Source organism: Serinus canaria, chromosome 3 (genome assembly GCF_022539315.1).
Source record: "Serinus canaria isolate serCan28SL12 chromosome 3, serCan2020, whole genome shotgun sequence".
In the NCBI taxonomy this organism is placed as follows: domain Eukaryota; kingdom Metazoa; phylum Chordata; class Aves; order Passeriformes; family Fringillidae; genus Serinus; species Serinus canaria.
The window spans coordinates 73,044,887-73,071,893 of record NC_066316.1 but is presented as its reverse complement, the minus strand read 5'-3'; the positions used below and the strand labels follow the sequence as shown (position 1 = coordinate 73,071,893).

Here is a 27,007-nt window from a genome sequence, read left to right as displayed (position 1 = left end):
TGTCACGCACCCCCTCTGCTGCATTTGGGCCAGCACACTAAGCCTGTCTAAGGACTTTCACTATATTTTTCAAAATTGTCAACAAGAGCAACTAGCTACCACAGTTCCCTGAGCAAAGACCTTAAAGGTTCTGCACTCCTGCCTTCTCAGGATTACTTATTTTCCCACTGGTAGCAGTAGCCATAAAAACAGAGCGAAGAGAGCAGGGACCCCTCCTCACACCCAAGTTTATGTCAGTCCTTCCTCTTGTGCTACGCCCTGAAATCCTTCCTGAGTGTCAAGGGGAGGGGATCAGTGACAGAATGACTCCATTCAAACAATGCTGGCGGCTAAAGTATTTGCCTGGGGAGATGAGGACTTAGCTGACTGGTCATTAAAGTTTCATGCAATCCCTACTCTCAAGAGAGCAAATCTCAGCTGTTCACAGCTCCACAGAAAGCACAGACACAGAATAAGGACATGAACCAGAAAGGTATTTTAGATCCATTAGGTATAATTTACACACCAATGACATACAGCATAAAGACAAAATATACAGATCTTCATATATATGTACATTGATCAACACAGTGCACAATTTAGAGTTATGTTACAATTAAGTGTACAATTTTAAATATGGCTTTATAAACTAGTAATAACAGTGCTAAAATAATGTATGTCTCGTGTAGTTCACAGACAAACAACATAATGCAGCTGCAGCATCAGAGTTCCCATTAAGAAATGTGTTGCTTCATTTTGTTAGTTAAACCTCGTACACTGCAGCTAGCTGGATATATCCCTTGCCCATATACATCTACATACACTTATTCTTGCTGGATTGCACACCCCTGTCTTTGGGACTTGCATTCTTCAAGTATCCTGAAAAATAAGAACTTGTACATTTGAGAAAAGATAAGTCAGAAGAACAAATTAAGAGGTGAGAGAAGAACACACACAATAGTGCCCAGTGAAAATACCAATGTGACCAGTGCAGACAAAAAGAGCACTTTTTAAGGGAGCTTAAAAAAGAACAACAGTCACATCTTGTTTGCCTTACTGTCCCCAATAAAGCAAAATTTTACTTAAGTATAATTAGACAGAAATGAGAGAAGTGGTAATTTCGGGGTCACTTGGAAGCTCTGTTGGAAACTCCAGCACCACTGAAGCAAATGGCACTTTTGTCAACAACTTCAAAGTGGAGCAGGATTTTATTTATTCTGCAAAACTCGAATGCCTTTTGGAAGCATATGTTTCAGCTGTAACTTGTTGAGCTGAATGTGTAAATCATTACATGAAATCCCACAAACCTTTTTATGCTGAAGTCTGACCCAAAGCCTGTAAGGATCTCCTTGGCCTTGAAAAACCTGGGAGTGGTGCAACCAGGACACAGAACTAAGAGTTTAACACTGTAGTGACACACAGTGTTTTCAGTGACTGGAATTCCTGTGCTGTACACAGACTAACACCATTTAACTTTCCAAATTGCTCAGAGAGCTGCAGAAACCTCTGCTAAGAAGTATTTCACACTGGGGCATGTCCATAAGGAATGAACACAGACAAAGCCCTCCCCAGTGGCCATCAAAGAGAGGACTGCCCCAAACCAGAGCTGATTCCTGTTGCAACCCTTCTCTCCACCAAGGCAAAGCTGTGAAGACTGGGGTCACTGGCCTGAAAATGAAATGCACATGTGCAGTGTGGGGGAACTTCCCTCCACAGGACACCAGTACAACAGCCCACGTTCCCCAGCAGACTCAAAGCTCTGCTTACTGCCAAGGCTCGCTCCCAAAGAGAGCCTTGTCTCTGCAGCTCAGCCACAGGATGACAGCAGGCTGATGCCCCATAGGAGCACAGCTACCACAATGAGCCCCTGCACAGTCCACCCAGCACTAGGGAATACCCAAGACACAGCACACATGGATACCCCATAGCACTGATAACTGCTGAAAGGCACTGCAGTATTCAGAGTTACCTCTAGTCCTCTGGTTCCGTGGGATTAAACAGTACAACCTGCACGCTGCTCCGGATCACGGCTGCTGAGAGGTATAGCCATGACTCACACCTATGGGGACCCATTGCCATATCCCAGCTACTGGACCATCCAACTTAATTCTACATTTAGAGAGCATAATTTGCTTCATTAGCATCACATGTCTAAATCATGATTTCGCAGTATTTGGGGAGGGAAGGAGCATTAGGCCAAACAGCTACTTGTCAAAAAACAGCTTCAAATTCTTATTCAAACATCTAAGGACAAGACCCACTTGAATTCATCCCCTGCCACAGAAATTTCACTTGGTGAGCTGCCCTGCATAAATCTGCACATAACACGCTTTTCCAGCAGGCAATATTTTGTAAGGCTTAGCATCTGACAGATACAGGCCTTTCAAGGAAAACAGTATGAAACTGTCATGATTACTTGAGCAGACATCACTGACAAAAGCAAATTTGTGCCTGAACTGTTGCTGCAGAAATATTTCAGGCAGTATTTTTTCAAAGAGAATATAGATCTGGAGGGACATTGCCAAGGTTTTAAAGATCAAAATGTGTTACTTGCAGTGCTATAATTGGATGGAAACAGTCCTCCAGATCTGAAACATCAGGTTCAGTTTGGTTTTTAAATCAAACACCACATTTGCAGGATTTCTGTAGGACCTATACATCCCGGCGCCTGTTTCCCCCACTCGGTAACAGTGAGCTCTGCTGACAGAGCCAATGAGACCGACAGGGGTAAACAAATCCCTTCTGACATGACAGAGTGTCACACAGTCAAACACTGCCATTCACATGAAAAGAAACCATCAGACTGCTTCAAATCTAACTCCATTGGAAATGCAGGGCTGGCTTTGAATTCCATTCGCCAAATGAGGGGCAGACCAATTACTCATTCCTTTAAAGCAGCACTGTGGAAACACAAAGGCAGTACTCAGCCTTTGGCAGTATTTAGGGTCAAGTAACCAGGAGGAACAGTCCTGTCTGCTCACTAGGATTTGGGCTCATGCTCTAGCTCATAAGCGGGGCAGGGGTCCCACCCATCCAGAGCAACAGTGGCCCCTGAACCCTTCCTAACATCACCCTACAGTGAGTTTCTGGCTGTGGCAGAAGGACCTGAGCCAGGGAAAACCTCTTGTGGTCTGTGTCACCTCAGACATGATGTGCTGGCATCCATCAGCCTCCAGCTCCTGGCAGAAGCTGCTATCCCAGCTCACCTGCTGGGCAGCTGGCAATCCACAGCTGTCCCAGGTTTCATGGCTGCAGAGACACCTGCTGAACCTCAACCCCCACAGCAGCACCGTCAGGATCTCCAGCATCCCTACAATGGACTCCCTCACAATTTTGATCAGTGAGGGAGGCAAAACAAGAAAAAGGAAAAAAAACCAAAAGGAAATTGAGATGCTGACTATTTTTAGTTCTGTACAGCCCCTCAGCACTAACATTAAAAACAGATATGATGGAATGGGAAAAAAAAAGACTGCAGGACTAAGAAAATGTTCTTTTAGCAAAATTTTGGGTAGTCAAAAACAATTGTTCCCTTTTTAAGAATTTTTTTTTTTTTCCGATGCAAACCAAAATAAATGAATACTTTTTTTTTGTTAACTTTTTGTTTGTTTGTTTCCCCACGACAATTTACCAAGACAGTTTTCAAAAGAAAATGTATGGATTGAATCCTTTTAAAGAGGTCTGACTATCCTTTAATGGTCTTTTAATGACTGGGACTCATCTGCTGCAAGCACACCTTGCAATGCTGAACAAATAGAGAAAGCACAGCCTTCAAACATGCATCAGTAAATGAATGAAAACATCTCCATCAGAATTTCCAACACACTAATGATTTTAAACAGGAGCTTTTTGATGCAGATTCCTTTTATTCAGAATATCAATACCTACATTTTTGCAAATAAAATCTCTCCTGAGTTGGCTGTGGAGTTACCCAAGCCACCACCTCTGCACTTTCAAGACCAAGACTTATCTTCTTGCGCCTTATTTTTGTGCTTAGTTTCCTGAGAAGGGTCCCAAGTAACTGGATGATATCTTTCTCCTCAGTTTTGGTTTACGTTGCCATTAATACTTTCCCACAATATTGACTGGAACAAGGCTTCAAGGACATGCCTAGGGAATTGTGGAAACAGGTGCAAATTCACACCAAACCTGTCAGCTCTCACTGCAGTGGCTCCCATGCATGAACAGACCTGGGGTTTCAGTGCAGACAAACATGTCCCTGCTTTCAAAGCCAAGGCTAACTCCAAGTTTCTCCAGAGCAGGCGCTTTCCTCTGCAGGAGGCACTCCAGGATCCCAGGGAGCAAGCAATTCTTTGAGTGTTGGAGTTATTTCAAGCTCCACATTCACTACAACTACCAACAATTAACATCCTAAAGCAGTTGTCTGCCCTGTCTGCTCCTAGAACATTTGGTACAACCAACACATTATAAAAAAATTGCTGAGGGATCCTGATTCATCTAACTGTAAGTCACTGAGAATGCCATAATTAAAATAGGCCCCCAACAAAGTCTGCACTCAAATACCCAATTTTATATGCATATTTAAAAACACAACAGCTCAGTATGTTTGATATGCTCTCTCTCTACCAAAATCAACTAATCATGGCCAAGCAACACTGAAATACATGCTCAACTTCAGAGCTGTGAGTAAGTCCAATGGATTTATTCTCATCTCTAACCTGCATTTAGGGAGACATGAACATGAAGCATGTCAGAACCTGTGCAATCATTTTGGGATCCAGATCCACAGATATGTCAGCAAAGGCAATTTAAAGTAAATTCTGGTCATGCTTTCAGTATCTGAATTTCCCCCCACACATGGCAGTGCTGAAAGAACTGTCCCATCTCACCTCCTCCTGTGCATCAGCTTTAGGGACTGTGAACTGCAAGCCAGCACAGAGGCCAGCACCCCCTGAAGCACCTCCCTAGGCAGCTATAAACCATTCAATTGCCTGGGCCAACATCTCGCAGCTACACAGTGTCCCATGCCTACTAATACCTCAAACTGCTTTTCAACCTTCATGGATTTGCTATGTCTGTTGGTAAAGAACACAAAGCATCCACTGCTGAGACACACCAGACTTTCAGCAGAAAATCCCAGCTCTTTAGCCTTGCCTAGAAATAGCAGACAGCAGCCATGGGCAGGGAGTAAAAACATAATAATAATTAAAAAATACAGAAGAAATTTGACCAGCACATATTCCAGATGAGTTAACACTGACATCTCCCTCCTGCAATAAAGTATTCTAGAGTAGTGATTTCAACCTTCTGCAAAGAACAAGAAACACTAACCAGCTCCATTCTGCAGGATTATGTTTTCCTCCATCCTTCCCTGACTGTCTCCAAAAGAACTGGGAGCAGTTCTTTCCTGCAGACCCTGTAATAACCAAAGTATGGGTAGCTATCAAATAAAATTCCCCTGAAACTTTGCCATATCACACAAACTTTTTCAGCTGGAAAAGACCTTTGAGATCATCAAGTTCAAGTTTTAACCTACCAAGTCCACTTGGTTAAAACTTTAGCACTACCAAGTCCACCACCAAACAATGTCCCTGAAGTGCCACATCTACGTGGCTTTTAAATATCTCCAGGAGTGGTGACTGGGCAGCCTGTTTTCTCAATATCCAATCCAAACCTCCCCTGGCACACCTTGAGGCCATTTCTCTTATCCTAGAGCTTGTTACCTGGGAGAAGAGACCAACTCCCACCTTGCTACAACCTCCCTTCAGGCAGTCATAGAGAACAATAAGGTCTCTCCTGAGACTCCTTTTCTCCAGGCTAAACACCCCATCTCCCTCAGCTGCTCCTCACAAGACTTGTGTTCCAGTTCCTTTCACCAGCTTTATTGTCCTTCTCTGGACATGCTCCAGCACCTCAACGACGTTCTTGTAGTGTAGGGCCCACAACAGAACACAGGGCTCAGGGTGCAGTCTCACCAGTGCTGAGACAGGGGGCCAATCACTGCCCTGGTCCTGCTGGCCACACTACTGCTGATACAGGACAGGGTGCTGCATGAATCTGATGCACCTCAGCACACAATTGACTTATATCGACATGGCAGTCAACCAACACCATCAGGGCCTTTTCATTACAGCATCCATCATTCTCTTCCACAGAAGAAAACTCTGCCAATCATACCTCTTCCATTCCTGTCCTCAACCCACTGCTGTAAAGGTAACATAACAACACAAACCAGTTGTGACAAATGCTCCACTTCCCAGAAGTTCATCCCACTTCAATGGGGGATCTGGTTTTGAACATGAACAAAGATAGGCTGAAAGGTCCTGCTGCCCTCTAGACCTCCAGTTTGCCCACATGTGTTTTAAATGTGTTTACCTTGGTCCACCTGAACAATTACACAAAACAAAATACGGCTGAAATAGTCCAAGCAGTATGTGACAGCTGAATCAAGCACAATGGTCTCTTCCAAAGTGGTATAAACCTCTTCCTGACCTGAAGGAGAAAACAAATCAGAGTGATCCCAAGAAACAGCTTATCTGCACAATGGGAGACACTTGTACACATCACTTGCATTGTTCATGATCTCTGTACTCATCCATGTCCACGTCTGAGTCAAAGAGGGAATGTCCAGTGTAATCTGTGTCAGGGGTTTGGGAAATACTGTTCCCTTCCTCATCAAATGTTTCTGTCCTTGAATAAAAACTAAAGTCCTGCAAAGGGGAGTAAGTCTTGCTTGCTTCGCTGCTTTCCTCAGATTCATACAGAGTGTTGTCATCATCATGGTGCCATTCTGGCCAAAATTTCCTCCTTATTCTTTCACAATACATAGCAAGGTTAATCAGTTCACCTGCAACACAACACAACAGACTTCAGTAAATATATCCAGGCAATAATGCTCTAACTCACCTGATGATGCAAAAACGCATTAGCTGTGTTTGGAAACAAACTGTGTAGGACCTTTCCAAAGAAGTTTCAAAATTCCAAGATGCCATCAATCCTCTTAGCAGCTGTTTTTAATTTTAATGTAACAACATAAAACAAGAAGGGTTACACATGAATAAACACAAATGCACATTCACACAAATAGCAAAGTAAGTATCCCAAATTCAACCTCTAAAAAAAGAAATCAAGACAAGACACTAATACTGTAAGGTTTCTGTAGTAAAACTTTTTGCTTAATTGCAAACACCTGGTTCCTAAAGACGGAATTTGATTTTATAGATGGCACAGTTTGCTTATTAAATACAGGGAATGTGGGGTTTTCACCACCAGATGGCAGCGTTGTCCGCAACATAAATTCACATTTAATATGGCCACCGGCTCACTCCTATTGCTCCCAGCCCTAGTATCTTATGCTTTGTTTATAAATATATGTATGCTTACAGAATAAATCATTTTAAAAATCAAAAAAGAAATTAAAGAATCTCAAAAAAGAATTAACAGCGTGTCAAAGGGGCGGTGAATATAAAACCTGTACTCATGACAGCATAAGTAGTTTGATAGGTACAGAGAATCAACCACACTGCTTGGGTATTTCAAAATATTAGCTTCTATTTATTTTCATTAGAGATGAACTAATTCAATAGTAATCCTTCTAGACAGCCCTGAGCCCTTCAGAATTTTACCTGTGATGCCCCAGACATCAAGGGAAGAACTGCATAGCCAATATTTATATCCTTTCCTCATTATCTGAGGAAAAGAGTAAGCCTGTGCCTCTTCACCACAGGTTTAGCAGAGGTGTCTTCCACAGAGTAGGTTTACAGGTCAGAATCACTCCTTTTACACTATTTTACATCTCTTTCCTCCTCAGCTCTTCCCATTTTTCATGCTGTGTTGTTTTACTATGAAAACGGATACAAAGATACTTTATCCCACAACAAAGAACCAAACCAAAGAACAACCCTCTGTGGAGAGGAGGGGTATGTTGGCTTCCAATTCATGCAAAAGCAAAGTGACTCCAAAGCCAAGCTGGATTTCTTCCTTGCCTGGCATCTTCAGGAACAGCAAAGGCTATAATTTCAGTGAGACAACAGCACTTGCAGTTCTACTATCAAGGAAAGTACTCAGCTCAGTAGAATTTGGCTAATGGCTCATCTTCTGTTTTCTCATACCCAGCATACACTCCTTAAAAGCTTTAAGGCTTTGCCACGTTAAACAGGGAAAAGATCAAGTACAGAAATAAAAACAATTACTGTGTAGAACATTAAAGAGAAAACAAAGAATTTTAAGAGAAAACAATATTACAGGATACAAATGCTACATCAAAGGCAAGAAAAGTCTGCTGAAGTACTGCAGTCTTCAAAATGTCCTTCCAAGGTACTCCAAGTTTAGATGTGAAAAATGCCACCAAGAGCTTTTAATCAGAGGTCACTAAGCTTTCTTACCTTTGATTAGTCTCTCTGGTCGAGTCCCTGGTAATGTCCACATTGCCTGTGCCAGATGCCCAAAGACAGTGGCATCAACAGTGGAAACAGTTGATCCCATAATGTACTTCTTGTCACCTGCAAATACAACAGCAAACATTTCTTGACTGGACGTCACTTTTTGCCAAATGAAAAAAAAAAATCCCTATTTGTTCAGGATTAAATGGATGCACCAGTCAGACCTGCAGCAAGTGCTCAGAAATAACCTGCATCTCCAGGAAGAGGACAAAGCCGTGGGCAGGAGTGGACAGGTCCTCTCACACACCACCACTGCAGTGCCCTCACCCCCACTAACCCCTGACAGGGAGAAATCAGAGGCACATCAGGCACTAAGTGAAGCAGCAGCCCTTTGGGACTGGCCTGGTGCAGTGGAGGGACATGTCTGCTCCTCACAGCAGTTCTGCTTTACATCTCTGAGCACCCCAATATCATGATGATCCTAAATGGCCACCACAGCACAAACAGATGGGTAACTAACTAAGGGAAGAAAATACATGTTTCAAAGCCACTGTTTGGAACAAAACATGCACTGTAGACTTGTTTTCACATCACAGGAAGAAGACTTGGAACAAAGACCAGGCACAGAGCACACAGTAAAAGATGAAGTATTGCAGAGGTCAGGTTAGCTGGTTGCACTGCTCCTGCCTTGGCCCAAAGTGCCATTAACTCTGTGAAATGTGGCACCTAATCAAATTCTCAAAATCCAGTTATCCCATCTCCCCAGGACATTCTTCCAAGCTGCCTGTAATTCAGCAGGTTATTCAATGTTCGGTTTATTGAGCAAGTCCAGAGGAACTGTCCAGTGTAAAATGCATCAAATTCCAGAGTACAGTACAAGGAATGCTCCCAATCCCCTGCACAAGAGCACAGCAAAACAGTGCTCAGGAACACACAGTAACAATAATCTTCTCTGACCTGTCAGATGTCATTTGAACATGCAGTTAACTCTCCCCAGCTCCTTCCACAGTTCCATCAATTTATTGTTTGAAAACTCTGTACAGGGTAAATGTTGTGTCTTTTAGGTATTTCTCTAACACCTAAGCACTCATCAATCTCAAACACAGCTCAAAAATTGGTCCCTAAACCACACTTACATGCCAACAGCAGGAATTTAGCACCATATAACCAGGTCTTGAGATTCAATCCATAGTGGTGACGTACTGGGAAGAAATACTGCCATTTCCACCTTGCTACAACTAAAGCAGGCTCTGAGTGAGGGCTAAACCATCCCACCCTCTGGTTTCCCAGGCACAACACCCCACACCTTCAGGTGCATGGAAACAAAGAGCAAGAAGAGAAAATAAAACCGTGGGGTCATAAAACTCCAAATCTCATTTTAAGCCATGCTCCTCCACAAAATATGGCAACTGTGCATGTTTTCTTCCCAATGTGTTCTCAAAACTTCCAGTGCAACTTTAGTCCAGAAGACTTTTTGATAGACCAGTATCTCTGTGTCTGTTTTTAGGCAAGATTACACAGTGTCTGTCACATCCAGGCTGCCATAGCACTGATCATCTCAAACACTTCTCTGCATCCCCTGGCTAATCCAACAGAAATGAAATCACCTAGTCACACTGGACTTGGATCAATTTTGTACTGAATTCCCAGGAATTTGAGAGTACCCAACACCACTGTTTACAAATGCATGGACCAGAGGATTCAAAAGCAGCTACTTTAACATAGGGTTAAGAAACCCCAGCAAGAAGCAGATCTGTGGGACACAGGCCTGCACACATCCACAGAGGCAGGTACAGCACTTGCAGGCTGCCACAGGGCACTTAACTAACTTTAGAGGCGCAGATCCAGGTTAGTCTGACCTCTGAGTTCTCAGCTCTGAGCACCCCTGCCCTTCAGGAAGCTGCTGGCCTGCACCTCCCTGCTCAAAATCCTCACTACCAAAGAGCCTGAGAGGCAGAGAGCTGAGAGGGCACCAACAGATTTATGGCCACTCACTTGCCTCTTCTAAACAATTACCAAAATTGTCTTTTTACATATTGCTAATTCATGTGCTTATTCCCCACACTTTCTTACACTATTACCAGGCAGTAGGAAACTGCTACAATACAAGGAAATTACATTTGTGGTTTAAAGACTGCAGGACAGAGAGAAAGGTGATACCAATGGGATAGGCTGATCCATCACAGGGGGATTAGTTCCAATTTCCCTGTTTATAAGACCTGGAGGAATCTGTCAGAGAAATGGATATAAGGGAGATAGAAAAATCATTGTCAGAAATAAAAATAAAGAAAATAAAAAAGCACCAAAGATGTTATTGGGAATGCCAAAATTAATGTTATAAGAACTGACAGCTGCAAAGTTATCATCCTCTGGAAGCAGCTCTTAGAACTAAAAGTTATTCTTGTTCCTATGTGAGTGGTCCTTGTTAAAAAAGGGGAGCATTAATCTGATATTCCTGATGACTGACAGCTACAGTTTGGTATGTGCAGCAATTCTGCACCATAGGCATTGTTTTTAAGCTCTTAAGCTAACAGCCAAAATCTCAACTACTTTCCCTTCTGGAAAAAAAACTTGGGTACATATATATGGAGGGGAATCTCACAAAGACTGTGCAGGCAGTAAGCTGACTGCCTTCTCCTTCCCCCTTTGAAACAGAGGAGCCTCCAGTCAGGCTGGAAGTCTTCATCCCACCTCCTGCCCCCATTCCAGGATACCACCTCGAGGTCACAGTTACCTCGACCCTACCATAAACAGACAGCTGGAAAAAAAACATAAGTATAGTGAAGTTAATGAAAATTAAGGCAATTACAGAAAAGTAGACAAAATCACCAATAATCAAAAGGGGAAATAAAATTATTCATGTAACTGCACACTGACCAATCTGACATCCACTTCAGAGGGGAAGATGAAAAAAATGTACAATATTCAGCTGGTAATATAATAAAATAACGGGAATACAGCAAACAGCCATCAAGGCTTTCTGAAGTACACAGGCATAATCTCAACAACAATCTGGAGTTAAGAAGAAAAACTCTGCTAGTAACATATGTATAATACAATTAAAAATTTGATATAGTGAAGAAGTGCTTGAGAATTTTCAGTACATTTTCTATAAAAGCCAAAGACTGATTATAGCATTTACCTTCACAGGGAGATGACCCAAGCTACCCAAGAAGGGTGAAAGAAGTAGGAAGATAATTTGTCTGCAAGCTAGAATCAAACTCTCATTTGAAACAAGTCCAGTTTTGAACAGATTTAAACTAACATCTGTCAGCAAAACATGGTAGCACCTCTACCTGCTGAAATCTCATAATTAAAACTAGATGGCTTTCAGAAAGCCATCCCCAAGCCAGCAAAAAGGCACAGGCCTCATGACAGCAGTCAAGCAGTCCGATCCACAGAGATCTGTCTAGATGATTAAATTATCTCTTTGAACTTGAAAACTTACAAATCTCAGTGTCAGTATAGACTACAGAGAAATAAGCAAATCAAGATACTTTTACAGGTACTCAGGCACATGTTTTAGTTTTCTCTTGAAGGTTCTGTCTGCTCTTGGTAGACAGGGATGACTTTAGCACAGACATATCCACTGCCACTCCTTTCAGCCAGAAAGTTGTCTAGCCAGAGCAAGGGGGCTTTGCTAAGCTTCTAAGAACTTGGTCCAGCTTCTGTCCCAGCCCCACTCCTCCTTGTGATGAACATGGAACCACACAGTGCCAATCTCAAAACTGCAACACCTGTAGTCCCACAGAGGAGAGCACCTGAAGCTAGCCACAGCTCTGCAGCAGGTATGACCAGATTTCCTCTTCTAAAATAAATTGCTCCCTCCCTTCCTCCCTCTCAAAGAAAAGCGACTTCTAATCTCCAAACAACAGATTTTCTCTGAAGAGACACTAGAATAGATAAATTGTTCCTGTTAACAAACAAAATGCAGCATAAGAAAGTGCTGTCAAAAGAGGAGCTGTCAACAAATCTTCCCCTTGCCCATTGTGTCCAGGCACCTCATGGGGTTTTTTCCACCCTATTCCCAGTCCAGTAACTCAAAGGTTTGTTTCAGAAAACAAAGTTATAGAAAACTCTACATCTGGGTCCACTGCAAATGCCTTCCTTTCCAAAACAGCTTGGAAGTCCAGCAGCTTGTTTTTTGCTTCTCTTTCTCAGCAAGTACTTAGCTTCTGCCTTCTGCTGGGCTCTCCCCGCTTGTTCCTTTCATCCACTCCACACTTGCCTCTTTAGAGCATGGGTAGTGTGTCCCCCTGGAGCACAGGGCAGGGAGGTATCCTCCTGTCCTCCACTCAGCCACCTCTTTAAAGCAACTGTTATAGGGAACAACACAGGTACCATCTCTCTTGGTTTCTCCCATAAGAGAGACATAACCTCAAGGAAAATGACAACCTGCATCACAGCAATTCCTCAAAATGCAAGTCTTACACAGATGCACAGTATGCTTAGCTCTCAGTGGAGCAGAAGGCAAGAAGCACAGTGCAAAACAGTTCCAGTGCATATTTCAACCTGAGCCACACAACAGAAATGAGGTTCATGTAATTCACTTCTAGTTAATTGAAGTCAACCTTATGACAAATTATATGGGATCCACCCAAGATAACCAAGAATCTTAAACACATGTATTTTGACAGCATAGAACCATCTCCCACTGGGAGCTTTGAATAAAGCTGCTGACACCAATCAAACACAACAAAGTTCAGCTCATCAAAATAACATCAGCAAGGGCTTTTCAAACGCCAGCCTCAGAGCACTCTGCCAAACAGCCACAAATAAAAACCAGGAAAGGAAATATAACCAGGAAATAAAAAATGAGACTGACTGCCCAGGCCCCAGAAAAGGTATAAAGAGTCTTCATTTGCAGAACTAAACACTGCATTTTCCTCATGTCATATCACTAAATGCTCTTCCAAAACAGCAGGCCACAGTTTGCTGCTCTAAACACACAAACTCTGTGCTCAGAGAAGGAAGCCTCTCATGCCTCTAGACACACAATTTGGCAGCAAACAGTGGGAAAAGAAAACAGTGTCTCTGCCAGAGCAAGGAAGGCACTAAATGAAAGCCCCTATCTTCTGCCAAAATGAGATTATTTGTGTGCGATCAAGCTGTCAGGAAGCACTGGAGGTCAGTTCCACCCTGTGGAGAGAGGGGCTGTGAACAGAGCACCATAACTCGCTGTACCTTACCCAGGAGGCCTGCCAGAGTCCGCATGTCCTTCTCCATCAGCGTGTACATCTCCTCCTCCGAGAAGCGCCCGATGCCATGGCCGTACATCTCCCGCTTCACGATCCCTTTGGTCAGATGGCAGAAGATCCACTTCAGCAAGTCGCTGAAAGGGCCGAAAAGTGAAACCATCTTTTGCGTCTCGTGAAGATTTTCCACCCACTGGCAATAAGCTAAAGTCCTGGAAGGATGCAGAAAGAAATTATAGCAGTGTAATCCCTAGAGAGCCCAACACCACCCAGCAGAGGCTCACACAGAGGCCAGGCAGGTGCTCACTGCCCTGATGGAGAGGTAGCTTCCATAAACAGCAGACTCTGAGGCAACTCAGAGCACCAGCAGAGCAAACTCACTTTACAGTACTTAGGCAGACTGCCCAGTGCTTATTCTCTCATTAAATCATGACTCGCTTCAGGAGAAAACAAGATTCATGTTGAAATATAAAGTAAAAGCTGCAGGATTCTGCTAAACTCCTGTAACAAATTGCATTTATTAGATAAAGACGAGTGATTGCACAGACCTGGGCAAAACAACAACAAAACAAAAGCCCTCCTGGAAAATCAATCTTTCCCATCAACCTTTCTCCTTTCTACGCTGCTGACACTTAGGCAAGCAGTAACTTTGCTCCAACATAAATACTGAAGCAGTAATTTTTCAGAAGATTTATCTTCAGAAACTAAGAATAACACAATCTTTTTTAAAATATAACATTAAAAATTAAGAGGTAGTGGTTATTAGGTTGGTTTTCCTCTGTACAGTTTCCTCTCTTGAAAATGCAGATTTTATGAGAGAGACATTTGAAAAGGACTCTGTTGCGTTCCATGCTTCATTAAAAGGCAAATAATATCCTTTAAAAAGTCTTTTTATAAAATTTGTCTCATCAGTTTAAATTTTTGTTTCCCACATTAGTTTTTGCTCTTTATTAATATTATAGGCAAACATATCTTGATTTTTTGCTCCAGAAACCTATAAAAAATTAACTTTGTTAATATCCAGCATCTTCAGAAATTACAAATAAACCAAAAAGACCATATATGTGAACTTTTCTCACCAAGTTCAAGGGTTGTTGGAAAAACAGCTAAAGACATCTCAAAGTAGACAAGATAAACACAGGAAGCCTGTGGGGTCTCAGAAACACTGGGAATTGATATACGTATTCCAATCCAAGCCATTCCAAGGCTTCATTGTTTTAGTTTGGAATGTGACTTCAGTTTTATCACTGTATGTATTTCCTACTTCACATAATTTCCTTAGTGCTGATGTGATTCATCTAATTCAAGAAAGAAAAGGGAAAAAAAAAACCAAAACCAGTATCTGCTGGAGAACTCCAGCGACTTCTTCAACTCACACTGTCCACTGGAGTTCAACACCTTCTGCTCTAACTGGTTTCACTGAAGTCAGTAACAGTGAGGTGTGAACAGGCTTTGCTGCAAATGTATAAACAGGGAAGAACAAAAATGTACCTGCTCTACTACTGATGGCTTTGACCCTCAACAGATTATGCCACAACCTCCAGCATTGTGTAATTATAACAAAAGCATCCTGCTGACATTTCACATGCTTCAACCCTACTTTCAGAACGGGGTGTTCTGCACATTTGATGGATGAACTCAAGTCATTGAGCAGGTTTCAGCAACACAAAGTTTGAATCAGAGACAGATTTAGCAGAGGCACCAGCAGTACAGAAGGAATGTGAAGCCAACAAACGCAGCAGTAAAGAGCTACTGAAAGTCCTAAAGCTTTGACGTTGTCTGGAAGATGTGAGACTGCCCTGTTCCAGGAACAATGGTAAAGCAGGACTTAAGACAAATGGAAAGAAGGCTAGCCTGAAGGCATAAGGGCACTCCATAGAGCAGAATGTTGCAACAGTCATGTTTCTCTGGCCTGGCAAAGGACAAGGTCTCTTCAGCAACTCTGAACAGGACAACCTCTTGATGTGAACACTAGGAAATAATTACAATTCTATGAATTGGGTTGGAAGGGACCTTAAAAATCATCTACTTCCAACTAGATGTCCACTGCAAGGATGCCTACTCTGTGGGCAGAGATATTATTACCCATTAGATTAGGTTGCTCAGGGTCCCATCCAGCCTGGCCTTGAACACTTCCAGGGATAGGGCATGCACAATTTTCTGGGCAACCTGTGCCTCACCACCCTTCGAGTAAAGAACTTCTTTCTAACATCTATTTTACATCTCTCCTCTTTTGGTTTTAAAATGTTCTCCCTTGTCCTATCACTATCTACCCACATAAAAAGTCACTCTCCCTCTTTCTTATAAGACCCGTTTAAGTACTGGAAGGCCACAATGAGGTCTCCCTGGAGCCTTCTGCTCTCAATGCTGAACAACCTCAGCTCTCCCAGCCTGTCTTCACAGGAGAGGTGCTCCAGTCCTCTGATCATCTTTGTGGCTTCCTCTGGACCTGCTCTAACAGGTTCAGATCTTTATTATGCTGGGGACTCCAGAGCTGGAAAGAGGTGAGGTCTCACAAACAGAGTAGAAGGGGAGAATCACCTCCCCTGACTTCTCTTGATGCAGCCCAGGATGCCATCTCATGTCCAGTTTTTTCATCCACCAGAGCCCCCAGGTCCTTCTCCACAGTGCTGCTTTGAATGAGCTCTTTTCCTAATCTCTAAGTTAGTATTTATTATTTGAATAAGCTAAGAAGAAGTGCTCTCTGAAAGCACTGCTCTGTCTTGCTGCAAAGGCCCTCATTCCCCAGGATGGGGACCTGACCTGCTTCATCTGGCAACTCTGCCATACAATTTAGTTACTCTGGACAACAGGCCTGGCCTGGAGAAGGGCAACAATAAAAAGACGCCAAAACAAAACAGAAAGAGAACACGGGAATTCCATTGCAGCATTCCATTGTCCAGTTGCACAAGATTAAACCTGCTCATTCCAACCACACCAGTGAGCTGGCATCGCACCAAGAGTGATCAACCATGTCCAAAATTGTTTTAATTTCATAAAACAGAATGAACAAAGTTTCCCACCAAGCTAATTGGCCCATACTTTAATGCAAAAATACAGTTCCCAAGAGCTCACTTGTTTGCCCTGGGAGAGAAGGTCTTTGGGTCTGGACAAGGCAGAAATCAGATCAGGTGCTTAATGACTAGGACAGAATAGAAAACTACACAGAATTTAGGTAATCCTGCATTAGGCTAAACTGTCAAGTACAAATCTTAAGACATCTGCTTGTCCCTTTGAATGAGCAGAATTGTTATATGTCCCAAATCTTGAATTTACATGGGCAGTGAAGGCAGATAAATAGACAATCGCAGAATTTACTTCCAAAATGTAATGGTTCTGAGTAGACAAAACAAGGAAAAAAGTAGGCTCTGATTCAGGGAGAGTTAAAAGAATTCTATTCAAGGGTTCATTAATTTGTGTTTTCTGCCAAAATATGCTTCTCAGCATTTAATTCCACCCATCACTCCTATACTCAAACTACATTAGTGGAGTATGATCAATAAAAAGTTAGGAAATGCCAGAAATTGGGTAGTCTACATAATAATCTACTTCATTACATCATAACTATACATTTTACACCAAAGTATTTATGGATGGAGTATTTAGGGATGACATAATTACTTATATATTGGCCTGAACGGAGCATCTTGGGAAACATTACCATTCATATTTGTGCCAGCACATCTGTACAAATCTTAGAGTAGAAATAAAACAATAATGCATTAAAGAGCAATGCTGTAGGGGTGAAGTAAATCCGAAGTCCAAATGTAACAGCAGCTTTGGCCTCAATACATAAATCAGGCAAGGAGATGAAGAAAGTGACTCATCAACAGCAGCTTGCCTGATTATCCCAAAACTGTCTGAACTTCAAGGCAAGGGGAAAGCATTCACAAGGATGTGAACAGGGGGTTATTTTTCCTATCTGAACCTGCGCAGACCAGAATTTCTTGATATGCAAAAGGATTATAGCAAATGCGTTGCACAATCAGCTGTAGAAACCCCACCTGCTGTGCAACTTCTCAGAGCAACTGGCTTTTAAGCCACCAGCAGCATTCAAGCCTCATCACTGTTAGCAGTAGGAGACACTACTCTTAAAATTGGCTTGATGTACTTAAACATACATACATTATAAAATTATTTTATGTTTAACAACTGGCAAGTCTGAATACTGACCAAACTCAGATTCTCAGATCCATATTATCATATTATGCTCTTCCTGTACTTCAAGCATTCATCACATATGATACTTGCTTCTTGAAAGACAAAGCAAGAAACAAGTCAAATATATTTGCAAGTGTATATATATATACACACATACACATACATTTATAAATCACACATATACACACACATTTATAAATCACTACAGCTGTGTTTGACAATACAGCTCAGCCAATCTAATGAGTTAGTCTGCCTAAGCCGAATATTCAAGGCTTTATGTTCTCACTAAGCACATTAGTGTCACCAACCTAAGATCTGTCTCCTGAGATCGAAGTGACAGAAAGCATCTCACAGCAACTGCTAGCCCTACAGGCACCCAGGAGGTGCCTGGCCTGAATCCCAGCAGTATTGTCGAGCCCAGCATGCCAGCTCCAGAAGAAGTGAGAATCAGACCTCTCCTAATCAGAGGTCTGATCCCACAAATGTGCTGCAGTTACACCAAAAACCGAACGCATTCCCCAAAGGTGGCTCTGGGTGCCCCACTGGTTTCTGGGGGTCCACTGCAGGCAGTGGAGGTAACTCAGAGCAGCCCTATAGCAGATGACAGAGGTCTGCATTGGATCCAGGCCCTGGAGTGAGAGTCACAAAATTATTTCATTTCCACCTCTTCACTGTTGGCTCGCCTCAACACCCAGTCAGCTTAGAGGACTTTTTTTCTTTTGCCAACTAAACATAGCAAAAGCTTAATGGCTTACTGCCTTCTCCAGGGACTGCAGCTCCAGCACCAGCTCCAAATCAGTCTTGTGCATCTCAGAGATAGGGTGTAACCCCAGCATGGAAACAGGCATGCTCACTTTCTGTCTTCCTGCCCGAGCCCTGCTGGGTGTCACAGCCTGGGGCCGAGAGAAAGTGTCCAGATGCTGAGGTTCTCAACAGCCCCGCACTCCTCCCAACTCCAGCCACAGCAGTCGCTTCCACACATACTAACTGCTGAGGATGAGCCACTGCTTGGCAAAACTAAACACTTCTGGAGGAAATGCTGAGCATCCACCAGCATTAGCTCCACCCAGAGACACCACAGGATGCACTTTTCTTCTTTGTCCAATAAATCTACTACAGTATTACTAATTTATGATGAAGCTACTTTGCATGCTGCTGGCACAAAACAGTAGGAATCACATTATCTATCACTGCTTTGGAGGCCTTGTTCCATATACCTCATTCTGCAGAAAGGCAATCACTGTTTCAAATTCCTCACCATGGGACATGAAGACACCAAGCAAAAGCCCTAAGCTTCTAGTTGGAAGGTTCAGGGACAGATGTGAAGGGATCCCACAACCACAGATGCAATGCTGTCAAGGAGAAATATGGTCCTACACAGTGAAAGCCTGATTTTACTTTGATGTAAGTATAGGATGGGCAAAGTTTTTCTCCAGGAATTACAGCAGTACAACTGCAACACTTCATGGCTCAGGCTTTGCCTACTACAGGAATCTGCAAGGTACAACCTCACCAACATATCAAGCCTCTGGTACAGCCGGAGGGACATACAGTAAGACTTACAGCTGGAGTTTTTACTGCACTGCAGCAAAAATACATGCCTTGGAGGAACTCAGCTCTGTGTGACTACACAGGAAAGGCAACAGGGATACACAGCCAGGCATGCACATCTCTGTTCCTGATGTAACTTTGTCCACCTGTTAAAACAGATGTCCCCTCTCCAGACCAATGCCTGAATTTGCAATACCTGTCTTCCACATCTGCCTATGTCATGTCCAGCAGTGCCCAGCCAGCTCCAGGGGAGCCTGGATGGATGGACAACTGCTTCACAGAGGAAAGCACTGAGTAACTGAGACAGCAGTATAAGCCTGCCATGAGTAATGATACATTTAACACATTTAAATCTATGAACCATGAAACAACTGACACTAAGGCAAGGAGATGAAGCATTAGGGGACTAAAAGGCTTCATCCTCCTTTTGGCAGCCGCAATAACTGAGGGCAGAAAAATGAACAACAAAAAAAGTTACCTTACAGGCTGCCTGTATCATGTTTGGGAGGCTATGACGCTGCAGATGGGTATAACTGGTGAATGCCACACTTCTTGGAAGGCAAAGATTTAATTTCTAAACCAAATCACTTCAATATGCTAATTACTGAGTGCTAAAATGGTTCTCTCAGGAGACGCTAAAAATTATTTGAAGAACTATATGTACACATATTGCTGCTGATCTTCGATCAAAAGGTGAAAGAAAAAGCAGGTAAATGCATTCAATTTAAAAACCACACACTGTTTTGAAGGAAAAACATGCAACATAAATGCAAAACTTAGTGTAGCAAGGACTTAAATGCATACTAGAAAATAAACTACTGGGAGAAAGCCTTGTGCCTACTAAGGCAGCAAATGCAGTATCCAAGGTGCATGTCCACCTGATGCCTCTATGCCCAAACTGAAAAGGGCACTTAAGAAGGACAGAAATGTAGAGCACACAGGAAATCACAGGAATTATTTTCAAAGATGTCAGTAAAATGCATAAAGTCCCAGAAATATTCTGTTTCTATTTTCCATTCATATACATACTTCAGCTTCTCAGGATACTGTGACTAATACTGGACATTATCCATGGGCAGTATTGTTAACAATCCATATCAACAGGAGAATTCTGTGTTACAGGAAAGGCAATGATCCATACTGCAATCACTCACACATAATTAAAATCAGTAAAAGTAAGAACACAATATTCTGGATTCACCACTACCACTGGATTCATTCCTCTACACCCCACAAACCACAAATACATTCAGCCACCTTGTTATTTTGGTCTTTTACTAACAAGGCTGCTCCTGTAGAGAAGTCACATTGAACAGAGGAGCATCCCACTGCTGCTTCCTTCTACAAAGCTGCAGTCAAAGGGCCTGACTTTACATTGCTTGCACAGCACAGCTGTTCAAGGGAATCATCCCTGGCTCATACCACTGCACACATAAAGGAGCAGCAGTTTCCGAGGATGAAGAGAGTTGTGAAGTTAATAATTGGGTACCCAAGATTTCTGCAAGAGAAAAGCATTTGTGTAGAAGCCCAAGCTCAGGGCCACATCTGACAGCACAGGAACACAGCCAGCTTTGCCATGCAAGCTTACCAGTACAGGTGCTCCTCCACCATTTTGGTCACAGCTCTGGAAACAGCTCTCTCATGCGGACCAAGGTGTTTATTTAAATTCACTCCAAGTTTCTCTTCCAAAAAGTCAATAATGAACTCGGTGCCAGATACTTTCTTGTGATTGTATTCAATCCAAGGCATTTTCCCTTGAGGGGAAAGTTTTCCATCAAAATAGTTCTAAGGGAAAAAAAACCAATCAAGTAAACAAACAAATATGTAAACAAAAAAAAGCCCTTCAGGTTCTGTCTTAATAAGAATAAATATTTTAAGATAATTTTCTGTGTTCTTAAAGAAACAAATCCACAAATCTTTTTTTTTAAATAATACTCTAGAGTAGCAATGGCTATTCAATCAGAGCAGCAGCTTTACCCTACATGAAAATTCAGACAGAATTACTTCCAGGCTCTGCAAGGTATTCCATGCTTTTATGCTGAATGCCATGTGATATAATACGATTTAAGTTATATTATTTATTATTTAAATACCTGGGTTCTTTAAGGATTGGAGATGCTCAGATCTCCCAGAAGACACTGCCCGTTATTCTAAAGAAGTTTTAAATCATAGGTTTCACAAATAAATTCAGTTCCTGCACACATTTGCACTTTTCATGTTAAAAGTACCTTAAAAAAATAAATTCACTACCCAACTCAGATGGCTACATTACTTCCAAGGATAACACACACACAGTCACAAGCATGTATGAAGGCATATCATTCCAGAAGGCATATCATTCCATGAGTGGAAGGGAAATCTGCTTTCTGCAACTTCAAAACTTAGAAATCTCAGACATTTACAGACATACTTGTTTCAAGTGGGTCTCCCAAGAGCCCAGCATAGCAGAGCACAGCACTACTGCAACACTGAATTACTGCTATACCTGCTCAGCACAGCACTCACACAGAAGCAGCAAGGTGTTTTTCCTATGACAAAGCCAAACAGAGATTAGAGAATGTAACAAGCATGAGAGGACGTGCTGGCTGCCAAAACATAATCAGACATTTGTCTCCAATTCTCTTACTCCTGAAGGCAGAGACACAAGGCACAACCTTTTTCCTTTCTTGTGATTCCCATCCTCGCATCCTGTTATTTAGTGAATGAAAACTAGCACAGAAAGCTGAACAGTAAAGGCTCTGCACTCAATCTCTGGCAGTCACCCCAAGAATTTCAGGACCTAGCTCCTAATTGCTGGAGGTTTAGGGTTTGCAGCTCTAGATTGATCTGTTTGAGTGTCATGTATTTACCCTTCCTGAATCCACTTAAAACAGATTAAGGCAGCAAGAAGTATACACCAGAACACGCCTCCAGTTCAGTCTGAGAGCGCCAGCATCCTGGCTGCCACCCCAAATGCAGATGTGCAATGCACTGGGATCACGCAGCCATTCCTAAAGGCTCTTCCTTCCGGACAAAAACGAATGGGTAATGCTTCTGGGAAACATTGCCTTCTGGCTGCAGCCTCCTCCAGGGCTTGTGCCCAAACAAACAGCATGGCAGGGACACTGATGGTATCACATCTCACCCACCTCACCCCTGTGTGGGTGAATAAAGCACCTGAATCCCTCCCACCCGCATGTGTGGGGGACACAGGGGCCAATCCCATGGCACAAGCTCTAAAACTGCTGAACATCTGAAACCGAAAGGAGAGCACTGCCCTGTCCTTCCACCTTCCAAGACCTCTTCTTCATCAAAAATGGCCTTTCAGCACTGAAACTGACTGATACATTTCCATAATTTTTCATTATGACTTTACTACAGAAGCGCAAGGTTTTCCTGGAACTACACAGCATGTTTAGAAGATCCTGAGTATTGCTGGCTTAATCTTCATTAAGCCCTTCCATTAAGATATTTCCCTTCTTGTGCACAAACACTGGTGGTTTGCAGAAGCTACTGGACTTGAAGATGTGTTTATTGCATCTTCCAGTTACTGCAGTCCATACCATTTGCATCCCACTAAAAAAGAAAGTTATTACTCAGTTGCACTTTTCTTCAAGCACATACACTGCCTAAAAAGATTTTTGTGTTTCATTACATACGCTTTATCAAACAAGATAGGAAATATCCTTCAGTGACCTGAGAAAAATCTAAGTCTCTTGAGAAATCTGTTATACTGTTTTTTGTATCCACTGTTCTCAAAGAGACATTTTTAGGCTTGAAATCTCTGCATCCTTATGGCTGATACAAACTACAATCAAATATTTATCAATTTTCCACTTAAAAATTGTTCCAGCTGCTAAGCAGGAAAAAGCTACAGTATTATTAAAAAACAAAAACAAACCAAAAGAATATCCCTTTTCATTCACAGTACATTAAGTGCCTGCAGAGCAACAATAACAATAGCTCTACAGAATCTCATTCATAAGGAATTTACAAAAAGAATGGCGCAAGGTATTTCTAGGGTAATTTTACAGTACTATGCAGAAGAAATTAGATTTCACATTTTCCATTACTCCTGTTTATGATTTTACATTCACTCATGTCTTTTCCTAAGGAGGCTGCCATTTCCAGAGACCTGGCATGAAAACAGCACATTCCTGCTGTGCTAATTATTCATCAGATTACATAAAGGCTCAGCCCTTCATATTCTTGAGGAAATCAAGGAATACCCAAAAGATCTTGATGAGCACACAGAGAGGGCTCTTTCAAAGCAAGCCTTACCAAGAAAAGCATCAAATGTTTTGAAAATGCAGCTAGGGATTATGACAGCGCAGCTGGGGTGGGGCTGCCCAAATCATATTTCATGGAAACTCACACATAGATAGGCAGATTCCAGAAAACATAAGCACATGACAATAGTGCATTTTTTTGGGAGAAATTCAGGTCACAGTAAGGTAGGAATGAATATGTCATTCTACTCCAACCCTCATGTGCCATTAAAGCACGTTGCATAACACAAAGCACAATAGTCAACAGTCTGATGCATCACAATAAACACAAGGAACTAAAGTGTAAAAGCTGTCTGACCATCTCACGGTCTTCACCCCATTTCAGAACCCTCCCTTCAAAGCAAGGTGATGACCACAGCAGGTTTCCTGGGACAAGCACCAGCTGCCTCCTGCAGCACTTCTCCATCATGGTCCCTGACAGTGTGCAGGGAAGCAAGGTGTTTCCTTCTGGATCCTGCTGAAGCCCCCTACACGCCCACCCTGCTGCCTGCCAGGCAGACATCACGTGCTTCTGTCACCTACAGCATCCTAAGGGTAGCACAGTCATGAGGGAACAAGACAAAAGTCTACAAGAAGGGTATAAGAGACCCCAGCCAAGAACAGCACCCCTTCAGCTCCCCTCCCACTCAATCCCACAGCAGCAGCCATACTTTCCTCCACTTGACAGAGCCCAATGCAGCACCACACTCCTAACACAAGGACAGAAACAATATCTGCATCTTTCAGAAAAAAAGAGCTATGTCCTCAGCACCACCAAATTTACCTCTAAAACCCTTTAGAGGGCCAGTAACCCCACAAACACCTTAAGCCCACATAAGCCAGCATGGCTAAAAGCGCCATCCTAGTGTTCCCAGCACCTGCAGGACCCATTCCTGCTCCTACAAAATGGCCCACAGAGCATGTGGGGAACCAAGCTGAGTTAGAACCAAATAAACTAAAACGTCATGGCTCTAGGTAGGCCAGCTCTGATCAGCCTGAGCTGCCACATGTGCAGGAAGGGACAAGAGGTAGAGCTGAAGGTAGGCATGTTGCTTTTGATGGTCTTGTCAGTTTCGTAAACTCATAGATAGTGAGAGAGATGCAACACCCAAAAGTAATGCTGACCTTCAGTACAAAAACTAAAGAGGGGGAGGAAATAAAGCCTCTGGAAATTCCTCTCTCCAAAAAGCTGTGTGATTTCCGACCACCATGAGCTCTCCAAAAAACTCCATCCTGAATCACACAAATGCTGTGTTATCTTTCAGAAGTGACCATGTCCAGTCACAACCATCTTTTATAATGTAGCTCTCTTTACCTACTCTCCACCAGAGCAAACGTGACCATCACAAACCTTTGAACTGCATCAGCTGCCATTAGAAAAAAAACAGATCTCACCAAGAGAGTCATCCCCTCAAATGTGCAATTTCTACCCAAATTATTTTGAGAAAAGCATTGTGCACAAAGTCCTCCTGCTCCAAGGACATGTTCAAGCTTCAGAATCTTGCAAGTTCTGTAAACCTAAATGAGGAAAATACATCCCACAGGATGGAAGTCTTCCAGTCTTCCTCTTTAGTACTCCCAAGTACCTGATACCAATCCCACTGAATTGTAAGAAAACATTAAACTCAGGCTTTTAAAGAATTAAGCAAAGTGTACTGATTAGACTTTCTTTCTCTTCCAATGTAAAGGAGTTTAGCCATATATGAAGCTAAATATCAATGGCAAATGCATTAAAAAAAGGTGCAATAGGGTTGGTTTTCCGCTGTACAAAATTTGACTTACACAAAACATTCTTCCTAACACCTTGCTATGGAATAAAATGCCAAATTTATATTACCGAGGAAAAAAGGAAAAGAAGTCCAGACATTTCTTCTACCTAAGATCTTAGGTATATATCATCATTATTTTATCATCTTAAAGGCATTCAGTGCTTAACAAACACAGAAAAAGAAAACCATCCCGTGTCTCAAAGAGCCTGTGTGCTGCACAGCTTGCCAACACCACAAGATGTGTGCTACACTTGCTGAGTCCCAACTCAACCCCAATGTAAATGGGCAAGACCGTGAGATTCAAGTGTCCACTCTCACAGCTTTCTTTCACTGGAGTAGCTCAGGCTTCATTCCCTGCAGGAAGATGGCAAGGGATGTACACAAACACAATTAAGGAGCAGTATTCATGACCTCTAAAAGCAATCCTATCTCACTTCACTGGGGAGGAAGCACTAGCCATGGCAGGTGAAGCAAAAGGTAAGTACTTCTTCTCAGACAGCGTTAGAGATAAGGCCTCCAGAAAAACAAGAACCTGCAGCTGTCTAATAGTGGTGTCTTTAGCATGGTGAAATTAAAGGATCAAACAGTCTTCTGCTTTTGGGGTGCCATTAAGTGTTATATAAACTCCAGACTATTCTCCCACTTCAGCATTTTAACATTGATTTAGCTTTGCCAGTTAAGTCTACAGATAATCTTATTCAAGTAATATCTTTAAAGGTTATACACTAAATTTATTTGGAGATGCAAAAACGTTGGCAAACCCACCTAGCTGTAGGTGTATGTTTATATCTCCCTGGGTGAGACAGACTGGGGGAACGAGAGGCAGGACGCCTATGTGCCATTTCACGCAATTACAGAGAGCTGCAAGGCAAAGGCAAACGGCAAGATGTACCTGGTAGGGTAAATCAGCCATCCTCAAGTACGTTTCCATTTTCAGGCAGAACGGGGATAAACTCGGAACGCCATTCCTAGGCCTTGAAAACTGATGCAGTATGATAGCATCCTTCGAATCGAGCTCTTCCTCTTTCCTGTCAAAAATAAAAAAAAAAACGTAATTAAAGAAAAAAAAATCACCAACAAACAACAAAACCAAACCAAACCGGACAGGTGCATGAGATTAAACAGACAAAGGAGAAACCGCGGGCCCCGGCAACACACTCGTCAGCCCTTAAGGGGCTGCTGCAGGCTTTGGTTGCAAACCGGGTCCGGAGGCAGCGAGAGGGCCCAGCCCCACAGAGCCACCTGTCGGGGCGAGCGCAGGGCTCGCCGCGGAGCCGCCTCCTGCGCTGCTGCAAAGGGCGAACGGAGGAAAAAGGGGAAAAGAAAGATAAATGGCAAAAGCACCGTGAAGGAGAGACCCCAACCCGGCGGACCTCGGCACCCTGACCCCTCAGGTGTAAGCGGCTCCGAGCGCCGCGCCGGCCCCGCGGGGAGCGCCCTGGGCTGGCAGCGCCGCAGCCCCCGCGCCGCAGCCCCGCAGCCTCACCGTATGGCCAGCAGCTCGTGGAGCAGGTACGCGGCGGCGGCCAGCAGGGCTCCGCCCGTCAGGTACAGCGTCTTCTTCCACCAGGAGTCGGAGCCCAGCGCCGCCATGGTGCCGCCGCCGCCCGACAGCGGGAAGGCGACGATCTCGCCCCCATAGAAGGCGGGCGGCGGCTCCTCGGGCCCCGCGCACCAGCCCAGGGACAGGCTGCGGTTGCGGCTCAGGTCCGCCACGCAGGAGCGCGGCGCCGCCAGGCCCACCCCCCACAGCATCCTGCGCCCGG

At 43.2% G+C, this 27,007-nt stretch overlaps 1 protein-coding gene across 1 annotated transcript; it reads right to left on the bottom strand.

Annotated features, from left to right (window-relative positions):
• Positions 1 to 472: 472 nt before the first annotated feature.
• On the bottom strand, positions 473 to 27,007 carry FAXC (failed axon connections homolog, metaxin like GST domain containing). Its single transcript, XM_018918167.3, has 6 exons — positions 26,728 to 27,007; positions 26,134 to 26,269; positions 20,814 to 21,010; positions 13,508 to 13,725; positions 8,322 to 8,438; positions 473 to 6,784 (listed from the first exon to the last, which is right to left on the bottom strand). The coding sequence occupies exons 1-6, from the start codon at positions 26,994 to 26,996 to the stop codon at positions 6,501 to 6,503; spliced, it is 1,221 nt and encodes a 406-aa protein (XP_018773712.2). The 5' UTR covers positions 26,997 to 27,007; the 3' UTR covers positions 473 to 6,500.